Genomic DNA, 16557 nt, shown 5'->3' with positions numbered 1-16557 from the left:
AGTACGGCACCCCTGGAGCAAATTAGGGTTAAGTGCCTTGCTCAAGGGCACATCGAACAGATTATTCAGCTTGTCGAAATATAACTGAAGCAACACAATACAACACAATTACGTACATCTAAGTGCCCATATGTCTATAAACACAGAGAAAAACAATACATTTTGAACATGACACCAGAGCGTAAATAATCAGGATGTGGAATGTTTGTCGGAACAAGTACACCATTAAGATTCTAAGGTGGAACCAGTATATGGCAACGTTGAACTATTTCATGCCCTGGTGAGTAAGATTGCCAATGTATTTATCACATATAGCAAATAAACTTGAAAATTGAGAATCTGAGTCAGATTTACTGAACATTAGAACAGCAAAACCAGACAATGACTTTTTTGGCTTATATTTTCATTCCACAATCTCAACCATATCAGGTTCACAATTATTTGGTTTGAAAAATTTAAATATTGGTATGAAATTGTGTACAACATTATTATGTACAATCAGAATTAAAACAGCTGAAGGTCTAGTGGTGTCGGACCCAGATAGAATGGCACATTGTTTTGTGGTTTAAATGTAATGCCCAATTACAATACTGTATATATTTATGATCCAACACTGCAGCATGTAGCATTTTAGTTACCTCACAGTGGATACAAACATAAAACATTATAATATATTTGGGAATACTGGCCAAACATAGCCACTTTACAATGTCTTATTTAACAACATAATATGTATAAGGCTTCTAATGCACACAACCTTGCACTTTATATTTTGACTTTCTCCTTATAACATTTTAGATTATTTACAATAGTCGCAAAAATATATATAGCTTTACAATGGCTGTTTTTATATAGTATAAGAGAAACCCATAATGCCGAAAGCCAAGCTGTGTAACACTAATCAAACTTGAGACTAAGGACTGCAAAGTAATCATCACTCAATATAACCAAATACACACCGCTGATACTTTATCATCAATGTTGTAACAACAGTATGTTTAGATTGATGCCTTGCCAAAGTCCTACTATGACCGATGGTCATGACTAGCTGGCTTGCAAACAGGGTTCATCAAGATACCATTCACATTACTTCTGTCTTTCACATTTATTGGTATCTATCCATCTATGTATACATCATGCTTGGTTATTAAGTCCTTCCACATTCCAAGTGATTAATAGCGCATGGCAGGATGCTTTACTCTATCTGGCTTTGAGGGGAAAATAGACTGCTAAGAGGGTCCTTCTCACACCATTGCTCTCTGATTCAACTAGTTTATTTGACCATCTCCTATAGCATGTGGATAGGAGGTAGCATCTCTTATTTATATAGCATATGGATAGGAGTTAACACGCAGTCCGGTTGACGGCCATGCTGTTAATCTCACTAGTCTTGCTAACACCCACAGATAGTGTGTGCAGACAGGCAGCTTTACTGTCTCCAGTGCTATTGGTGTACACTAGCTTGTTTACAGCTTAAACTAGACATTTAAGATCAAAACAAAACTCTCTGTTGTGGTTGCAGAAAAAAAAGCAGCATTTGGATAAGAAAAAAGGGCTGGTATTTCACTAACAGTTGTTTCTTGTCCGTAGCTAGAGTTCTATCGCTCTAGCGATGTGAGGCCTTGTTGCCATTCTGGGTATTAGTACCATTTCCCCTTTCTGACCAGTCCTTCCAGTACAGTAGCTCAGTCACAAAACCTTAACGACTTGTGTTGAAATAAAATGGCACACATTGAATTTAACCAGGGACATCAGATGTTTTTTTTCCTTCTATCTTACAAAATCCTTTTGTTGTTTTTTGTCTTCTTTTCTAATAAATCATTCTTCTTCTTTGTTTTCACAAAAAAAAAAAAAAAAACTTCCTTTCATCCAGAGGGGAAACAAATGTTAGCAAACCCAGTTCCCTGTGACCTGTGTGGCCCTTCCTGTGGCCCTGCAGAGGGGTGGGGGGCTCTCCTTCTCCGCTAGCCCTGGCCTGGCCCTGGCCCCTAGGCTACGCTGTGCTGCTGCTGGAACAGGGCGTGCTTTGTGTGCTGCCAATACTGTGGGCCGCACTGCTGTTCTCTGAGGCTGGGGGCTGGGGCTTCTGGGCCTGCTGTCGGCCAGCTGTATCACCTGGATGGGGAGGGGAGGGGGGAGAGATAGGGAGGAGCGAGAGAGAGGGAGAGGGGTGGGGAAGAAAGGGGGATGGAGAGAGAAAAATAGAGAGGGATAGAAGTAAAACAAAACAGAAGAGTGAGAGAAGATTGAGTGAGGGAGGGAGGACGAGAGAGAGGGGAGAGAGGGAAAAAGAGAGAGAGATAAGGGTTGATGCAATACATCACAATTATACACATTTCAGCTATGTTCTTCTGTGCCACTGCCATTTATTCAAGATTTCTTGTTATCTAGAGGCCACAGGCTCAATCTGGTAACAGACTGATGTTTAAACGAATCTCCTTAGTTCTCCCAGTGCTGCTGATTGTCCCATGTGGTGACCATCACTTCACTGCGAATCAAAGCGGAGTGTCTCAAATGGAAAGAACTGAACTGAAGATTCTCAATCCAGCTCTCCCCTCTCTGTTATCTGCAAGCAATTAGCATAGCTTTAGCAGATGTAGCAGAATAAACATGAGACAGAGGCCTTCTGCCTGGATCTCAAACCACTGACTTATTATTCTGTGTTTAAATGAGCATTCCCGCTTGTAGATTCCTGGGCTATAGAGCTGGCAACAGAAAGTTAGGAGGCAAATTAAAATGCTTCCATTTTTTGGGAAAAGCTTGCCTGACTGAAAACTGAAGGCATCTGAAAAAAGCCCTGTGTTTGTTTTACATATCTGGCACACTGTGCTTCTGGTATTTAAATGCACTCTGTCTGTTGTTTGTTTGCAAGCTCAGCTGTCTTCTTTCCTGCATAGCTTAGTGAGGACCATAGAGGATTCTATGGAGAGAGAGATTGGAAAAATGTGGTATTTGGTTGCATCCCAAATGGCACCGTATTCCCTATATAGTGCACTACTTTTGACCAGAGCCATATGGGCCCTGGTGAAAAGTGGTACACTATAAAGCAGTGGTCACCAACCTTTTCTGAGTCAAGATCACATTGAGTTAAAAAGCAAGCCAAGATCTACCGCTCAGATTTTTCTTAAACATAAATTATAGAATATAAGCCTATGCAACATTAACCAATTAAAAACAGTTCTGTAGCAATGAGGTTTGTGCACTAAGCTATAGGCCCAATACATTATCACTGCATATTAGCTACAGTTGAAGTCAGAAGTTTACATACACTTATGTTGGAGTCATTAAAACTTGTTTTTCAACCACTCCACAAATGTCTTGTTAACAAACTATAGTCTTGGCAAGTCGGTTAGGACATCTACTTTGTGCATGACACAAGTAATTTTTCCATCAACTGTTTACAGACAGATTATTTCACTTATAATTCACTGTATCACAATTCCAGTGGGCCAGAAGTTTACATACACTAAGTTGACTGTGCCTTTAAACAGCTTGGACAATTCCAGAAAATGATGTCATGGCTTTAGAAGCTTCTGATAGGCTAATTGACATCATTTGAGTCAATTGGAGGTGTACATCAACGCCAACCTTCAAACAATGCCTTTTTGCTTGACATCATGGGAAAATCAAAAGAAATCAGCCAAGACCTCAGAAAAAAAATTGTAGACCTCCACAAGTCTGGTTCATCCTTGGGAGCAATTTCCAAAACGCCTGAAGGTACCACATTCATCTGTACAAACAATAGCACGCAAGTATAAACACCATGGGACCACGCAGCCGTCATACCGCTCAGGAAGGAGACGCGTTCCGTCTCCTAGACATGAACGTACTTTGGTGCGAAAAGTGCAAATCAATTCCCGAACAACAGCAAAGGACCTTGTGAAGATGCTGGAGGAAACAGGTACAAAGTATCTATATCCACAGTAAAACGAGTCCTATATCGACATAACCTGAAAGGCCGCTCAGCAAGGAAGAAGCCACTGCTCCAAAACCGCCATAAAAAAGCCAGACTATGGTTTGCAACTGCACATGGGGACAAAGATCGTACTTTTTGGAGAAATGTCCTCTGGTCTGATGAAACAAAAATAGAACTGTTTGTCCATAATGACCATTGTTATGTTTGGAGGAAAAAGGGGGTGCCTTGCAAGCCGAAGAACACCATCCCAACCGTGAAGCACGGGGGTGGCAGCATCATGCTGTGGGGGTGCTTTGCTGCAAGAGGGACTGGTGCACTTCACAAAATAGATGGCATCATGAGGAAGGAAAATTATGTGGATATATTGAAGCAACATCTCAAGACATCAGTCAGGATGTTAAAGCTTGGTCGCAAATGGGTCTTCCAAATGGACAATGACCCCAAGCATACTTCCACAGTTGTGGCAAAATGGCTTAAGGACAACAAAGTCAAGGTATTGGAGTGGCCATCACAAAGCTCTGACCTCAATCCTATAGACAATTTGTGGGCAGAACTGAAAAAGCGTGTGCGAGCAAGGAGGCCTACAAACCTGACTCAGTAACACCAGCTCTGTCAGGAGGAATGGGACAAAATTCACCCAACTTAATGTGGGAAGCTTGTGGAAGGCTCCCGAAACGTTTGACCCAAGTTAAACAATTTAAAAGCAATTCTACCAAATACTAATTGAGTGTATGTAAACTTCTGACCCACTGGAAATGTGATGAAAGAAATAAAAGCTGAAATAAATCATTCTCTCTCCTATTATTCTGACATGTCACATTCTTAAAATAAAGTGGTGATCCTAACTGACCTAAAACAGGGAATTTTTACTAGGATTAAATGTCAGGAATTGTGAAAAAATTAGTTTAAATGTATTTGGCTAAGGTGTATGTAAACGTCCGACTTCAACTGTATGCTTGAATTGCCCAGCCAATGTTGTTCTTCTCAGACCAATATGAAATTAAATTTAACAAAAATGTAGGTATATGATCACACTGGTAATAGATCATTTGTTGTATTACTTGTGAGGCACAGCTGAGTGAGCAAAATCATTTGCTTAAAATGTGTTTACTGGACTGATGGCCTGCATCTGATGGTCAGTCTGAGAGGGGGGGAGCAGCGATGAGGCTGCCTCTCACCCGACTCACTGTCCCTCTGCTCTCCCTCCCTCGGCTGAGAAAAGGGGACACAGTCTTCCAGCTGATGGCGAAACTCAAGTCAATATCCAAAAACAGGTAGTTTTTTTCCGCAAACCTGCATATCATCATCTTCTCTCTTTTGTGGCACCAATGTGAGGGGTTATGGCAGGGGAAACACTGTTGCAGTAGTCTAGTGTGTGGTGCGGGAATAATGGCAAGCGAACATGAGGAGCTTTGTGTTCGCATTGCCCTAAAAAGGGGAACCGAACCACAGAATTCAAGCAAACCGAACTCAGACCACCTCTCGAGATGGCCTCAGTTCGGTTCACATTGAGGGCTCTTCTGAGGGGTCTGAGTTCCTTTGGAGTGTTCACACAAAATTGAGCGAACTGCACTGAGTTCACAAAAATTGTCTGAAAGGGACCAAGTGTGAAAACATCCTAAGAGAAAATTCAACATAAATGGAAGTTATTATTCACCCCTAACAACATACTTGGCTTTCCACCATACACTCAGAGTTTGAACAAACAAAAAGCTTATAAACAAATGTATCTATAAATCTCATGATGAGCCATCCAAATAGGCTATATAAATCAAATTGAATGTTGTTGTAAATGTAAAAAATTGTGAACCATCTGGCCTGATTGAGAAGTGTCTCATATGGTGACATCACTTGTCATTGAAGTGAAGCAACAGTCTATTGACCCTTTTCCATCACACATTCCATTCAGAGTCCGGGTAACTCCCACTCCCTGTCTCCTGGGGCAACCTCCTTAACCTTTGGTGTGATCTATCCCAACACAGTCCGCAAGATCACAGCTCCTCTTTTATAACAGCATCCTTCCTACACATCTGCGTCCCAAATGGCAATAGAGCTCTGTTCAAAAGTAGTGCACTATATAGAGAATAGGGTACCATTTGGGACGCAGGCCAAATTCCTACCGTACCATGCCCTAAAATAGAGGGACACTGGGGTTAGTACTTATCACGTCCTGTATAAACAGGATGCACTACTGTACTGAAGACACTCACATTGCTTTAATAAACCAGCGAGATCACACCAGATAGACTTCAGTATTCAACGTTTGTCCAGGTCAATAGGACATCCGGAGATGCCTTCAATACCGTCCACTAGGCGCAACGTGTGCACATATTACCATCCAGTAGGCTCACAGCTTGGCCGTTGTGGATGGGGATAGAGAAAGGGCATAAACCGCGCGCCTCGGCTCTGAGGATCGAGGGTTCAAGCCCAGTGCAAGGCACTCGTTCTATTTTTTTTCTCGGTTTTAACCTTCTCCCAAACCTTAACCCTTACCTTAACCAGTCGGAATTAATGCTTAAACTTAAGCGTCAAGTTTTTTCTTCTTTAACAACCTTAATCCTTACCTACTTTTACTTCACCCATAGACGTTTATCCTCCCCCTGGACAAACATTGAATACTGAAGTGAGACTGTGAGAGCTTGTTGAATAAACAACTTTCTCATAGCTGTTTCAGTTTATAGTTCAAATAGCTCTTATTTTTTATTAAATAAATGTCCCTTCCCTGTGGCTGCAAACACAAGGTAATGATAAAGAATACTTGAGAGTAGACCCTCCACTTCCCTGGGTCTACTTGTGAACTTCTATACCAGTTATGGGGAATATCAAAGTAGGAGCTAGCTGTCCTATCTGCAGAGTCTGATAAGGGAAACCACAGTGCACACTGCTACCTGATTAGAATGTGTTCTCATGCCTAGTCTGTTGAAACGGTCAGTTTTGAGCCATCAGGAGAATGCTTCAGTCATCTTAGAGTTTTCTTTAAAGGATTTAGCCAAATGGGGTCCACACAGACCAAGGTGAGTATTTTGTAAGTGGGTGAGACAGTGTAGAATTTGTTAGTTTTTTGTGGTTTTGGCTTTTAATGTGAACAAACCTCTATCTAGCATTGTCCCTCGCCTCCTGAGGGGATAAGTGTGGGGGGTATATTTGATGTTTCATCATTTACTGGTTTTTTAAAAAATTAGTTTATTTTTTAGAAAATATATATTCTTGGAGTAAACTTCACTATGCCAATGTTTCCATGTAGGGATATGTTGGTCTTACAAGTCAATAGTTTCCAAGACTACAGCAGAATAGAATAGGGATGCATCCCAAATAGTACCCTATTCCCTATATAGTGCACTACTTTTGACCATAGCTACAGTGGGGGAAAAAAGTATTTAGTCAGCCACCAATTGTGCAAGTTCTCCCACTTAAAAAGATCAGAGAGGCCTGTACTTTTCATCATAGGTACACGTAAACTATGACAGACAAAAGGAGGGAAAAAAATCCAGAAAATCACATTGTAGGATTTTTTATGAATTTATTTGCAAATTATGGTGGAAAATAAGTATTTGGTCAATAACAAAAGTTTCTCAATACTTTGTTATATACCCTTTGTTGGCAATGACACAGGTCAAACGTTTTCTGTAAGTCTTCACAAGGTTTTCACACACTGTTGCTGGTATTTTGGCCCATTCCTCCATGCAGATCTCCTCTAGAGCAGTGATGTTTTGGGGCTGTCGCTGGGCAACACGGACTTTCAACTCCCTCCAAAGATTTTCTATGGGGTTGAGATCTGGAGACTGGCTAGGCCACTCCAGGACCTTGAAATGCTTCTTACGTTGCCCGGGCGGTGTGTTTGGGATCATTGTCATGCTGAAAGACCCAGCCACGTTTCATCTTCAATGCCCTTGCTGATGGAAGGAGGTTTTCACTCAAAATCTCACGATACATGGCCCCATTCATTCTTTCCTTTACACGGATCAGTCGTCCTGGTCCCTTTGCAGAAAAACAGCACCAAAGCATGATGTTTCCACCCCCATGCTTCACAGTAGGTATGGTGTTCTTTGGATGCAACTCAGCATTCTTTGTCCTCCAAACACGACGAGTTGAGTTTTTACCAAAAAGTTATATTTTGGTTTCATCTGACCATATGACATTCTCCCAATCCTCTTCTGGATCATCCAAATGCACTCTAGCAAACTTCAGATGGGCCTGGACATGTACTGGCTTAAGCAGGGGGACACGTCTGGCACTGCAGGATTTGAGTCCCTGGCGGCGTAGTGTGTTACTGATGGTAGGCTTTGTTACTTTGGTCCCAGCTCTCTGCAGGTCATTCACTAGGTCTCACCCCGTGTGGTTCTGGGATTTTTGCTCACCGTTCTTGTGATCATTTTGACCCCACGGGGTGAGATCTTGCGTGGAGCCCCAGATCGAGGGAGATTACCAGTGGTCTTGTATGTCTTCCATTTCCTAATAATTGCTCCCACAGTTGATTTCTTCAAACCAAGCTGCTTACCTATTGCAGATTCAGTCTTCCCAGCCTGGTGCAGGTCTACCATTTTGTTTCTGGTGTCCTTTGACAGCTCTTTGGTCTTGGCCATAGTGGAGTTTGGAGTGTGACTGTTTGAGGTTGTGGACAGGTGTCTTTTATACTGATAACAAGTTCAAACAGGTGCCATTAATACAGGTAACGAGTGGAGGACAGAGGAGCCTCTTAAAGAAGAAGTTACAGGTCTGTGAGAGCCAGAAATCTTGCTTGTTTGTAGGTGACCAAATACTTATTTTCCACCATAATTTGCAAATAAATTCATTAAAAATCCTACAATGTGATTTTCTGGATTTTTTTCCCTCATTTTGTCTGTCATAGTTGACGTGTACCTATGATGAAAATTACAGGCCTCTCTGATCTTTTTAAGTGGGAGAACTTGCACAATTGGTGGCTGACTAAATACTTTTTTCCCCCACTGTATCTGGAGTGAAAAAATGTATTAACACCCCTCCTTCCACACTGCAGATACAGATCAGTACTAGTAATTACAAATTACATTGGTCATGAAATGAATGCATGTAAAAAAATATATATATATTTATTTGAATTGAGACTGATTAACTGAATTATACCTCAGTGGAGTTTTCCACAATAATCCAATGTGCACTTCTCAGGAGACGGCTGTATTCTAGTATGACTGCCTGATGCCTAGGGCTGGGAATTGACCTCACGATACAGTATTATCACGATACTTAGATGCCGATACGATATGTATTGCGATTCTCACGATTCTATATGTACTGCAAATCAAAGCGATTTTATTGCCATTTGATGTTCCAAACATATTGATCACTATATGTCTGCTGCAGAGAGACAAGAGAGAGCATGAGAAAATGAGTTTTGATCAGTCATGGGAAAAAAAGTGCCGAAAACATGTTGGCTCACTATTTAAAAAGAAGATGGAAAGCAACATCTGACTAGCGCTAGCTAATGCTACCTAGCAAAATTGTGATACTTGTAGTCAAAGTATCGATATAATATCGTCCCCAAAAAATATTGCGATATGCAACTACTGTTGCCCTACTGCTTCTACATTATACTGTATCTGACACACATCTATGTAATGACCTCACCTAGATTAGATACACTTTATTATCCCACCTGAGGAAATGCATTAGAACTCCCTGATCCTATTCATGAAGAGATTTCACAGTTTTCCACTGAGAACACATCAGGGATTGGTGAAGAGTGGCCAAAAGCAGCATAGTAGGCATTCAGTATATAGGGCTGGCTAAACCGGCAGGCAGAATACAGTACTGGTCTGTTCTATGCACTCTTACAAAAAAGGTGCTATGTAGAACCAGGGTTCTTCAGTTTGTCCCCATAGGGGAACCCTTTTTGGTGCTGGGTAGAACCCTTTGCAGAGGGTTCTACCTAGAAACCTCTATGAAGGGTTCTACCAAGGACAATTGTATCTTTGGAGGGTTCATCCTAGAAAGCTCTATGAACAGTTCCACCAGCCTTTTTACCCTTTAAAATGTAATTATTTATGACAACACATGTCATATAAAAGGCCTTTCTTTGAGGCCCTAGTTATACTCTAACACAGGGGTGTTAGGAATCTCCTGGTTTACAGGCCACATCAGGCCTGCAAGTCACATTATGCCGGCTTGCAAAGTGATGTGTAATTCCTATTGCAATCCAGACAGAGTTAATCACCCGCAACCTGTATTCTGAATGACTGCCAGAGTAGGGAAGATTGACTACTGAGACTACCTCAATCATCTAAACAGGAACAACCATCTCAGTAACGGGTGCAATAAATCCAATTACTAACAGATTGGATTAGTTTAGGAAACTGTATGTTATTTATCTTTGTGTAGCATAAAATTAATCAACCAATCAATGCAAAAACACAGATATTACAGTAAAACAAACAATTCTGAAAATCTCCCTGCAATAAAGCATGCTGGGAAATATTATATATGGTTCTATGTAGAACCCTTCTTGCCTTCCAAAGAATCATCAAATAACCCTTTCTTCCAAAAACAGTTCTTAGGATGTTAAAGGTTCTAGGTAGAACCCTTTGCCTTACAAAGAACCCTTTTGGAACCCTTTTTTCTAAGAGTGTGTGCTGCCGGGGTACTCAGCACATAATCCACTGATCCTATGAATGATTTCATAGTGTTCTGTGTAGAACACATCAGGAATGGATGATGAAGGGTCACCAACATCAAGGCAGGCCAGGCAGATCCACGGTCAGCTAACCAGCACAGACCGGCCTGTTTTGTTCTACAGTATGTGCTGGAGTGTCCTCTACAGACCTCAGGGACCACCTCACTTCCTACTAGAGGTCAGCAGGGATCAGAGGTCATCAGAATGTGGATGCTGGAGGGGAAGGTATTGGCATCTAACGGACAGATTGTGTCTCTTCCTGCGAGCCGAATGGCGAGTGCCCCACAAAATGGCCAGGGGAAATTCCAGCTTCCAGCCAGTCCCCTCTTTGTCCGAGACGAGGCCATTGTGTCCGAGAATACTCACTGACCACTCCTGACCACCCCGCAGGACCCGAGACCCATTCAAAAGGCAGGAAAGAGAAGAGCCGCTTACGCTGACAAACAGGATATATTTACAGTAGAGGAGTCAATGTGTTATTGTTAACTCGCCTCTGTCAGCGCTTGGATGTTTTCCGATTATAGAATTGCAGCATTCTGGCACTGTGATGTTTAGGACATTCTTTAGATAGTCTTATCTTTCCATCAAATAGTCTGGCTATCCGGACCATTTGCATTGACCCCCACCCTCCCTTTTTTTTACGCTGCTGCTACTCACTGTTTATTATCTATGCATAGTCCCTTTACCCCTACCTACATGTACATATTACCTCAATTACCTCGACTAACCTGTACCCCCACACATTGACTCTGTACCGGTACCCCCTGTATATAGCCTCGCTACTGTTATTTTATTGTTGCTCCTTATTTATATATTATTATTTTTTAGTTTAGTACATATTTTCTTAACTCTTATTTTTCTTAAAACTGCATTGTTGGTTAAGGGCTTGTAAGTAAGCATTTCACAGTAAAGTCGACAACTGTTGTATTCGGCGCATGTGACAAATAAAATTTGATTTCATTTGATCAAGGTTGGGCTCAATTTGAATTGAAGGCAGTCAATTCAGGAAGTGATTTGAATTTAACATTCAGAAATGTAAAAACTATTGAAATAAATAGCTTCTACTTTTCCGTTGATTGAGAAGTCATTGAAAATAAATTCCCTTTTTTCGATTATTGAATTGTAATTTTAGTTTACTTCCTGAATTGACTGATTCAATTCAAATTGAGCCTAACCCTGGTGGCGAGAGGTTACCAAGGGAAACCTTCAGTCTTACATGAGGGCCAGCAGGTTGGACCTCATGCAGCAGCAGGTAAAGGGACAGTTTACAGATGTATACAGTACGTTCCAATGAGGGTCTATGTTCCAAACTAGCATACCACTAGTGAATGTTCCAATGTCCATACTTTCATAACACTTGAAATGAAGCAGTGTATTGGGAATACATTCTAAGTAGTATGCCAATGTAGATGTAACTGTATGATGTATTTATTTATTCTACCTTTATTTAGGCAGGGAGTCCCATTGATTCCAAGGTCTCTTTTTAAGGAAGCCCTGCATGGCAAGACCTACCTGTGTCTCCAGATACAGTAGGTAAAGGGACAGTTCAGAGAGACGTACCTGTATGAGAATAGATGAACCACAGGGCTCCGGTCAACAGGGCCCCGATCACAAATGCAGCGAAGGCAATCCCAACCACGGTCGGCGTGTCCAACACATACAAAACAGCTGAGGGAGAGGATAACGACGATTTGTTATTCAATGACTTGAAAACATGACAGCACCTTGGTTTGAAAGTGAGGTAGCGACACCATTTCATTTTCTTTGGGCACGACAGTATGAAAACAAGTTAGATGCAAATGACATAACTCAATCTGGTCAACAATGATTATTTTAAAGTGATCTAAGATCCTGACATATAAAAACCATTGGTTTAGAATCTCCTCGCAATGATTGACTTACTTTCTCCTGGCGGGTCAGGAGGGCCTTGTGATGCCGTGCGAGTGGGAGGCACTGAAACATAAAACACAGACTGGTGTTAACACAGAACAACAATGTAACACATTTGTAGATGCATGAAAACACCACATCTCAACTACGTGTTGAAGCATCAAGAACACTTGCTTTGACATAAAGTGACAGTGCCTATGAATGGAAGCTGAGCAACCCAATGAACCTAACTACCTTGGGATAACCAGATACTGAAAATGACATTGTGTAGATAACTGTAGTTCTAACAAATGTGGTACAGAGATCTGATGTAACTCAAAGCTGTTCCAATTGCTAACTAACAGAACCTTAAGTCTATGTATCAAATGGCTCCCTATCCCAAATAAAGTGCATTACTTTTGGCCAAAGCCCCACGGCCCTGGTCAAAAGTAGTACTCAATAAAAGGAATAGAGTGCCGAGATGAACCTGTTGACTTCTAACAGGTCTCAGCTTACTCCTTCATTTCCGGTCATCTGGATGGCTTTCAAAAGTCAAATTAGCTTCTAATTACTTCTGAACAAACAATACAATGGTGCTTATTGTGTAGAGGCGAACTCAAGAGCAGGCTTGGTCCGGGTCCAAGACTCCGGCACAATGACCAGCTATTCTGGGAAAGAACACCTTTGGGTTTTCATTCCCTCATGACAGACGATGACAGAACCATCACAGGAGAGTTTGATTTCACAAGGGGTGGTGGTAACATGACAGCCCCCTCTTTCTTCAACCCTCCATCCCTTCCCCCTCCCCTCCATCCCTCAATCCATCCCCTCTTCACCCCTCCCTCCCACTCCTCCTCCTCTCCAGTCTTATCTGTTCCTTCGGCTCGTTATTTAGAGAATGCAAAGCTGACCCGTCAACACCCAGGTCAGAGGAGAGGATAGAGGAGCCAAAGACAAGTTGAGACCAGCAAAACTATCACACTGTGGTTAAAGGAGTTACATGAACCACTACTCGTGGAGATTAGTTTTACAGTACAGTTGTAGTTTATGAAGTATGAAACAACGTATGAAAAGACTGTAGCGGAAGATCTTTCCAAGCCAGGTCAGACTATGAATGGATAGCCCCACCTCTGTTGGGGTTTTGGGCCAGCTGAGGTTCCAAGTATGGGTGAGAGCTCTGAGGTTCTGTGTAAGGGTCATAAAGATGGTTGAGTAGTCAGCTATCCCTGTGTCTTCCTCCCAGACCAACTCTGCAACTAGCAAATCTGACAACAGTATGAAAGACACCCTGAGATCCAACCATTCTCAATGTAAGAAGCAAAGCTTTGTTCTTTATACTAATTTAGCTTTCACAATGATCTCAGCTCTGCTACATGTGTGAGAGGAAGAGCGAGAGAGGGGGAGAGAGAGAGAGAGAGTGAAAGAGAGAAAGGAAACTTAAGGCAAGGCGATGTTCTCATCTCCGTATGGTCTAGGCACAGTTGACCCTGAACCGATTGTCGCTCAATAGAGTCAACGTCATTTGTTTGCCCAGAGTTTTCTGTTCACAGAGTGGAACAGAAGAACACTTCTTTAGTGGTGTGGTGCCTTGTTTCTCTTAACCTCTGAACCCTGAACTCCAACCTGTCTCCCCAAAGTGTGTAGAATTGACTAATGGCGTCCCTGTGAGATCCTTGACATCCGAGGTCTGTATTCAGATAAATGATACGCCAGTTGACTTGGTTGCACAACTTACTGCCAGTCAGTCAGCTAACAGGCACTCAGTCAGACAGTTTTGTGTGTTGTATAATTTATGTACTGTAAACAAGTCAAAGGAAGGGAGATATGGAACAGGGGATTCAAAATGGCGGCGCTCTAAAAAAGTTGGCTGTTGACTGAAAGCTTAGCAAATTATATCTTGTATCTGAAGCTTAGCACTGAAACCTGCATCTGATTCAAGTGTGGGGAGACTTATTTTCATAGCTCAAGGTTCTTACCACTATTCAACACTACTCACTGTCTCTTTCACTAATACCCACATGACAAAATACTATAGTATACTATAGTATAAATACTATAGTATTCACTGTAGTGTTTTTGCAGACTTTCCTGTAGTATTCACTGTATTGTTTCTGTGGACTAAAGTCTACATAAACACAGTAAATACTGTAGTATTTACATATATACCTCTATCACTCCAGTATCCCTGCACATTGTAAATATGGTACTGGAACTAACTGACCCTGTATATATTATGCTTACTTACTTTCTCGTATTCTTATTATTTGTATTTATTGTGTATTTTTGTACTACCTTATGTTATTTTTAGTAATACATTGTCATTGATTACTGCATTGTTGGGTTTAGAGCTTGCAAGAAAGTGCAAATAGTCCGGGTAGCCATGATTAGCTGTTTAGGAGTCTTATGGCATGGGTCCTCCCGCTTGCCGTGCGGTAGCAGAGAGAACAGTCTATGACTAGGGTGGCTGGAGTCTTTGACAATTTTGAGAGCCTTCCTCTGACACCGCCTGGTATAGAGGTCCTGGATGGCAGGAAGCTTGGCCCCAGTGATGTACTGGGCCTTACGCACTACCCTCTGTAGTGCCTTACGGTCGGAGGCCAAGCAGTTGCCATACCAGGCGGTGATGCAACCAGTCAGGATGCTCTCGATGGTGCAGCTGTATAATTTTTTGAGGATCTGAGGACCCATGCCAAATCTTTTCAGTCTCCTAAGGGGGAATAGGCTTTGTCGTGCCCTCTTCACGACTGTCTTGGTGTGTTTGGATCATGATAGTTCGTTGGTGATGTGGACACCAAGGAACTTGAAGCTCTCAACCTGTTCCACTACAGCCCCGTCGATGAGAATGGGGGCGTGCTCAGTCCTCTTTTTTTTCCTGTAGTCCACAATCATCTCCTTTGTCTTGGTCACGTTGAGGGAGAGGTTGTTATCCTGGCACCATACGGCCAGGTCTCTGACCTCCTCCCTATAGGCTGTCTCATCGATTGTCGGTGATCAGGCCTACCACTGTTGTGTCGCCGGCAAACTTAATGATGGTGTTGGAGTCGTGCCTGGCCATGCAGTCATGGGTGAACAGGGAGTACAGGAGGGGGACTGAGCACGCACCCCTGAGGGGCCCTCGTGTTGAGGATCAGTGTGGCAGATGTGTTGTTACCTACCCTTACCACCTGGGGGCGGCCCGTCAGGAAGTCCAGGATCCAGTTGCAGAGGGAGGTGTTTAGTCCCAGGATGCTTAGCTTAGTGATGAGCTTTGAGGGCACTATGGTGTTGAATGCTGAGCTGTAGTCAATGAATAGCATTCTCACGTAGGTGTTCCTCTTGTCCAGGTGGGAAAGGGCAGTGTGGAGTGCAATAGAGATTGCATCATCTGTGGATCTGTTGGGGCGGTATGCAAATTGGAGTGGGTCTAGGGTTTCTGGGTAATGGTGTTGATGTGAGCCATGACCAGCCTATCAAAGCACTTCATGGCTACAGACGTCAGTGCTACGGGTTGGTAGTCATTTAGGCAGGTTATTTTAGAGTCCTTGGGCACGGGGACTATGGTGGTCTGTTTGAAACATGTTGGTATTACAGACTCAGTCAGGGACATGTTGAAAATGTCAGTGAAGACACTTGCCAGTTGGTCAGCACATGCTCGGAGTACACATCCTGGTAATCCGTCTGGCCCTGCGGCCTTGTGAATGTTGACCTGCTTAAAAGTCTTACTCACATCGGCTACGGAGAGCGTGATCACATAGTCATCCAGAACAGCTGGTGCTCTCATGTATGCTTCAGTGTTGCTTGCCTCGAAGCGAGCATAGAAGTGGTTTAGCTCGTCTGGAAGTCTTGTGTCACTGGGCAGCTTGCGGCTGTGCTTCCCTTTGTAGTCTGTAATAGTTTTCAAGCCCTGCCACATCCGACGAGCGTCAGAGCCGGTGTAGTATGATTCAATCTTAGTCCTGTATTGACTCTTTGCCTGTTTGATGGTTCGTTGGAGGGCATAGTGTCACGCTCTGGCTCCGGGACTTTGTATGTTGAGCCAGGGTGTGTTCGTTTCGTTGTGTTCTGTTTGGTTGAGTTGTCTATGTGGTTGTTTCCTTGTTTGGTCGTGTGACTCCCAATCAGTGGTAACGAGTGTCAGCTGTCGGCT

At 42.6% G+C, this 16557-nt stretch overlaps 1 protein-coding gene across 1 annotated transcript in view; it reads right to left on the bottom strand.

Annotated features, from left to right (window-relative positions):
• Positions 1 to 1830: 1830 nt before the first annotated feature.
• Positions 1831 to 16557, bottom strand: part of LOC121540519 (transforming growth factor beta receptor type 3) — a 114232-nt gene continuing 99505 nt past the window's right edge. Inside the window, exons 15-17 of the mRNA XM_041849453.2 lie at positions 12465 to 12515; positions 12123 to 12230; positions 1831 to 2115 (exon numbers count right to left, since the gene is read on the bottom strand). Of these exons, the coding sequence (XP_041705387.2) occupies positions 1994 to 2115; positions 12123 to 12230; positions 12465 to 12515 (281 nt within the window). The 3' untranslated portion in view covers positions 1831 to 1993. The remainder of the gene's footprint in view (positions 2116 to 12122; positions 12231 to 12464; positions 12516 to 16557) is intronic.

Source organism: Coregonus clupeaformis, chromosome 26 (genome assembly GCF_020615455.1).
Source record: "Coregonus clupeaformis isolate EN_2021a chromosome 26, ASM2061545v1, whole genome shotgun sequence".
Classification (NCBI taxonomy): Eukaryota; Metazoa; Chordata; class Actinopteri; order Salmoniformes; family Salmonidae; genus Coregonus; species Coregonus clupeaformis.
This window is presented reverse-complemented; position numbering and strand designations above follow the sequence as displayed.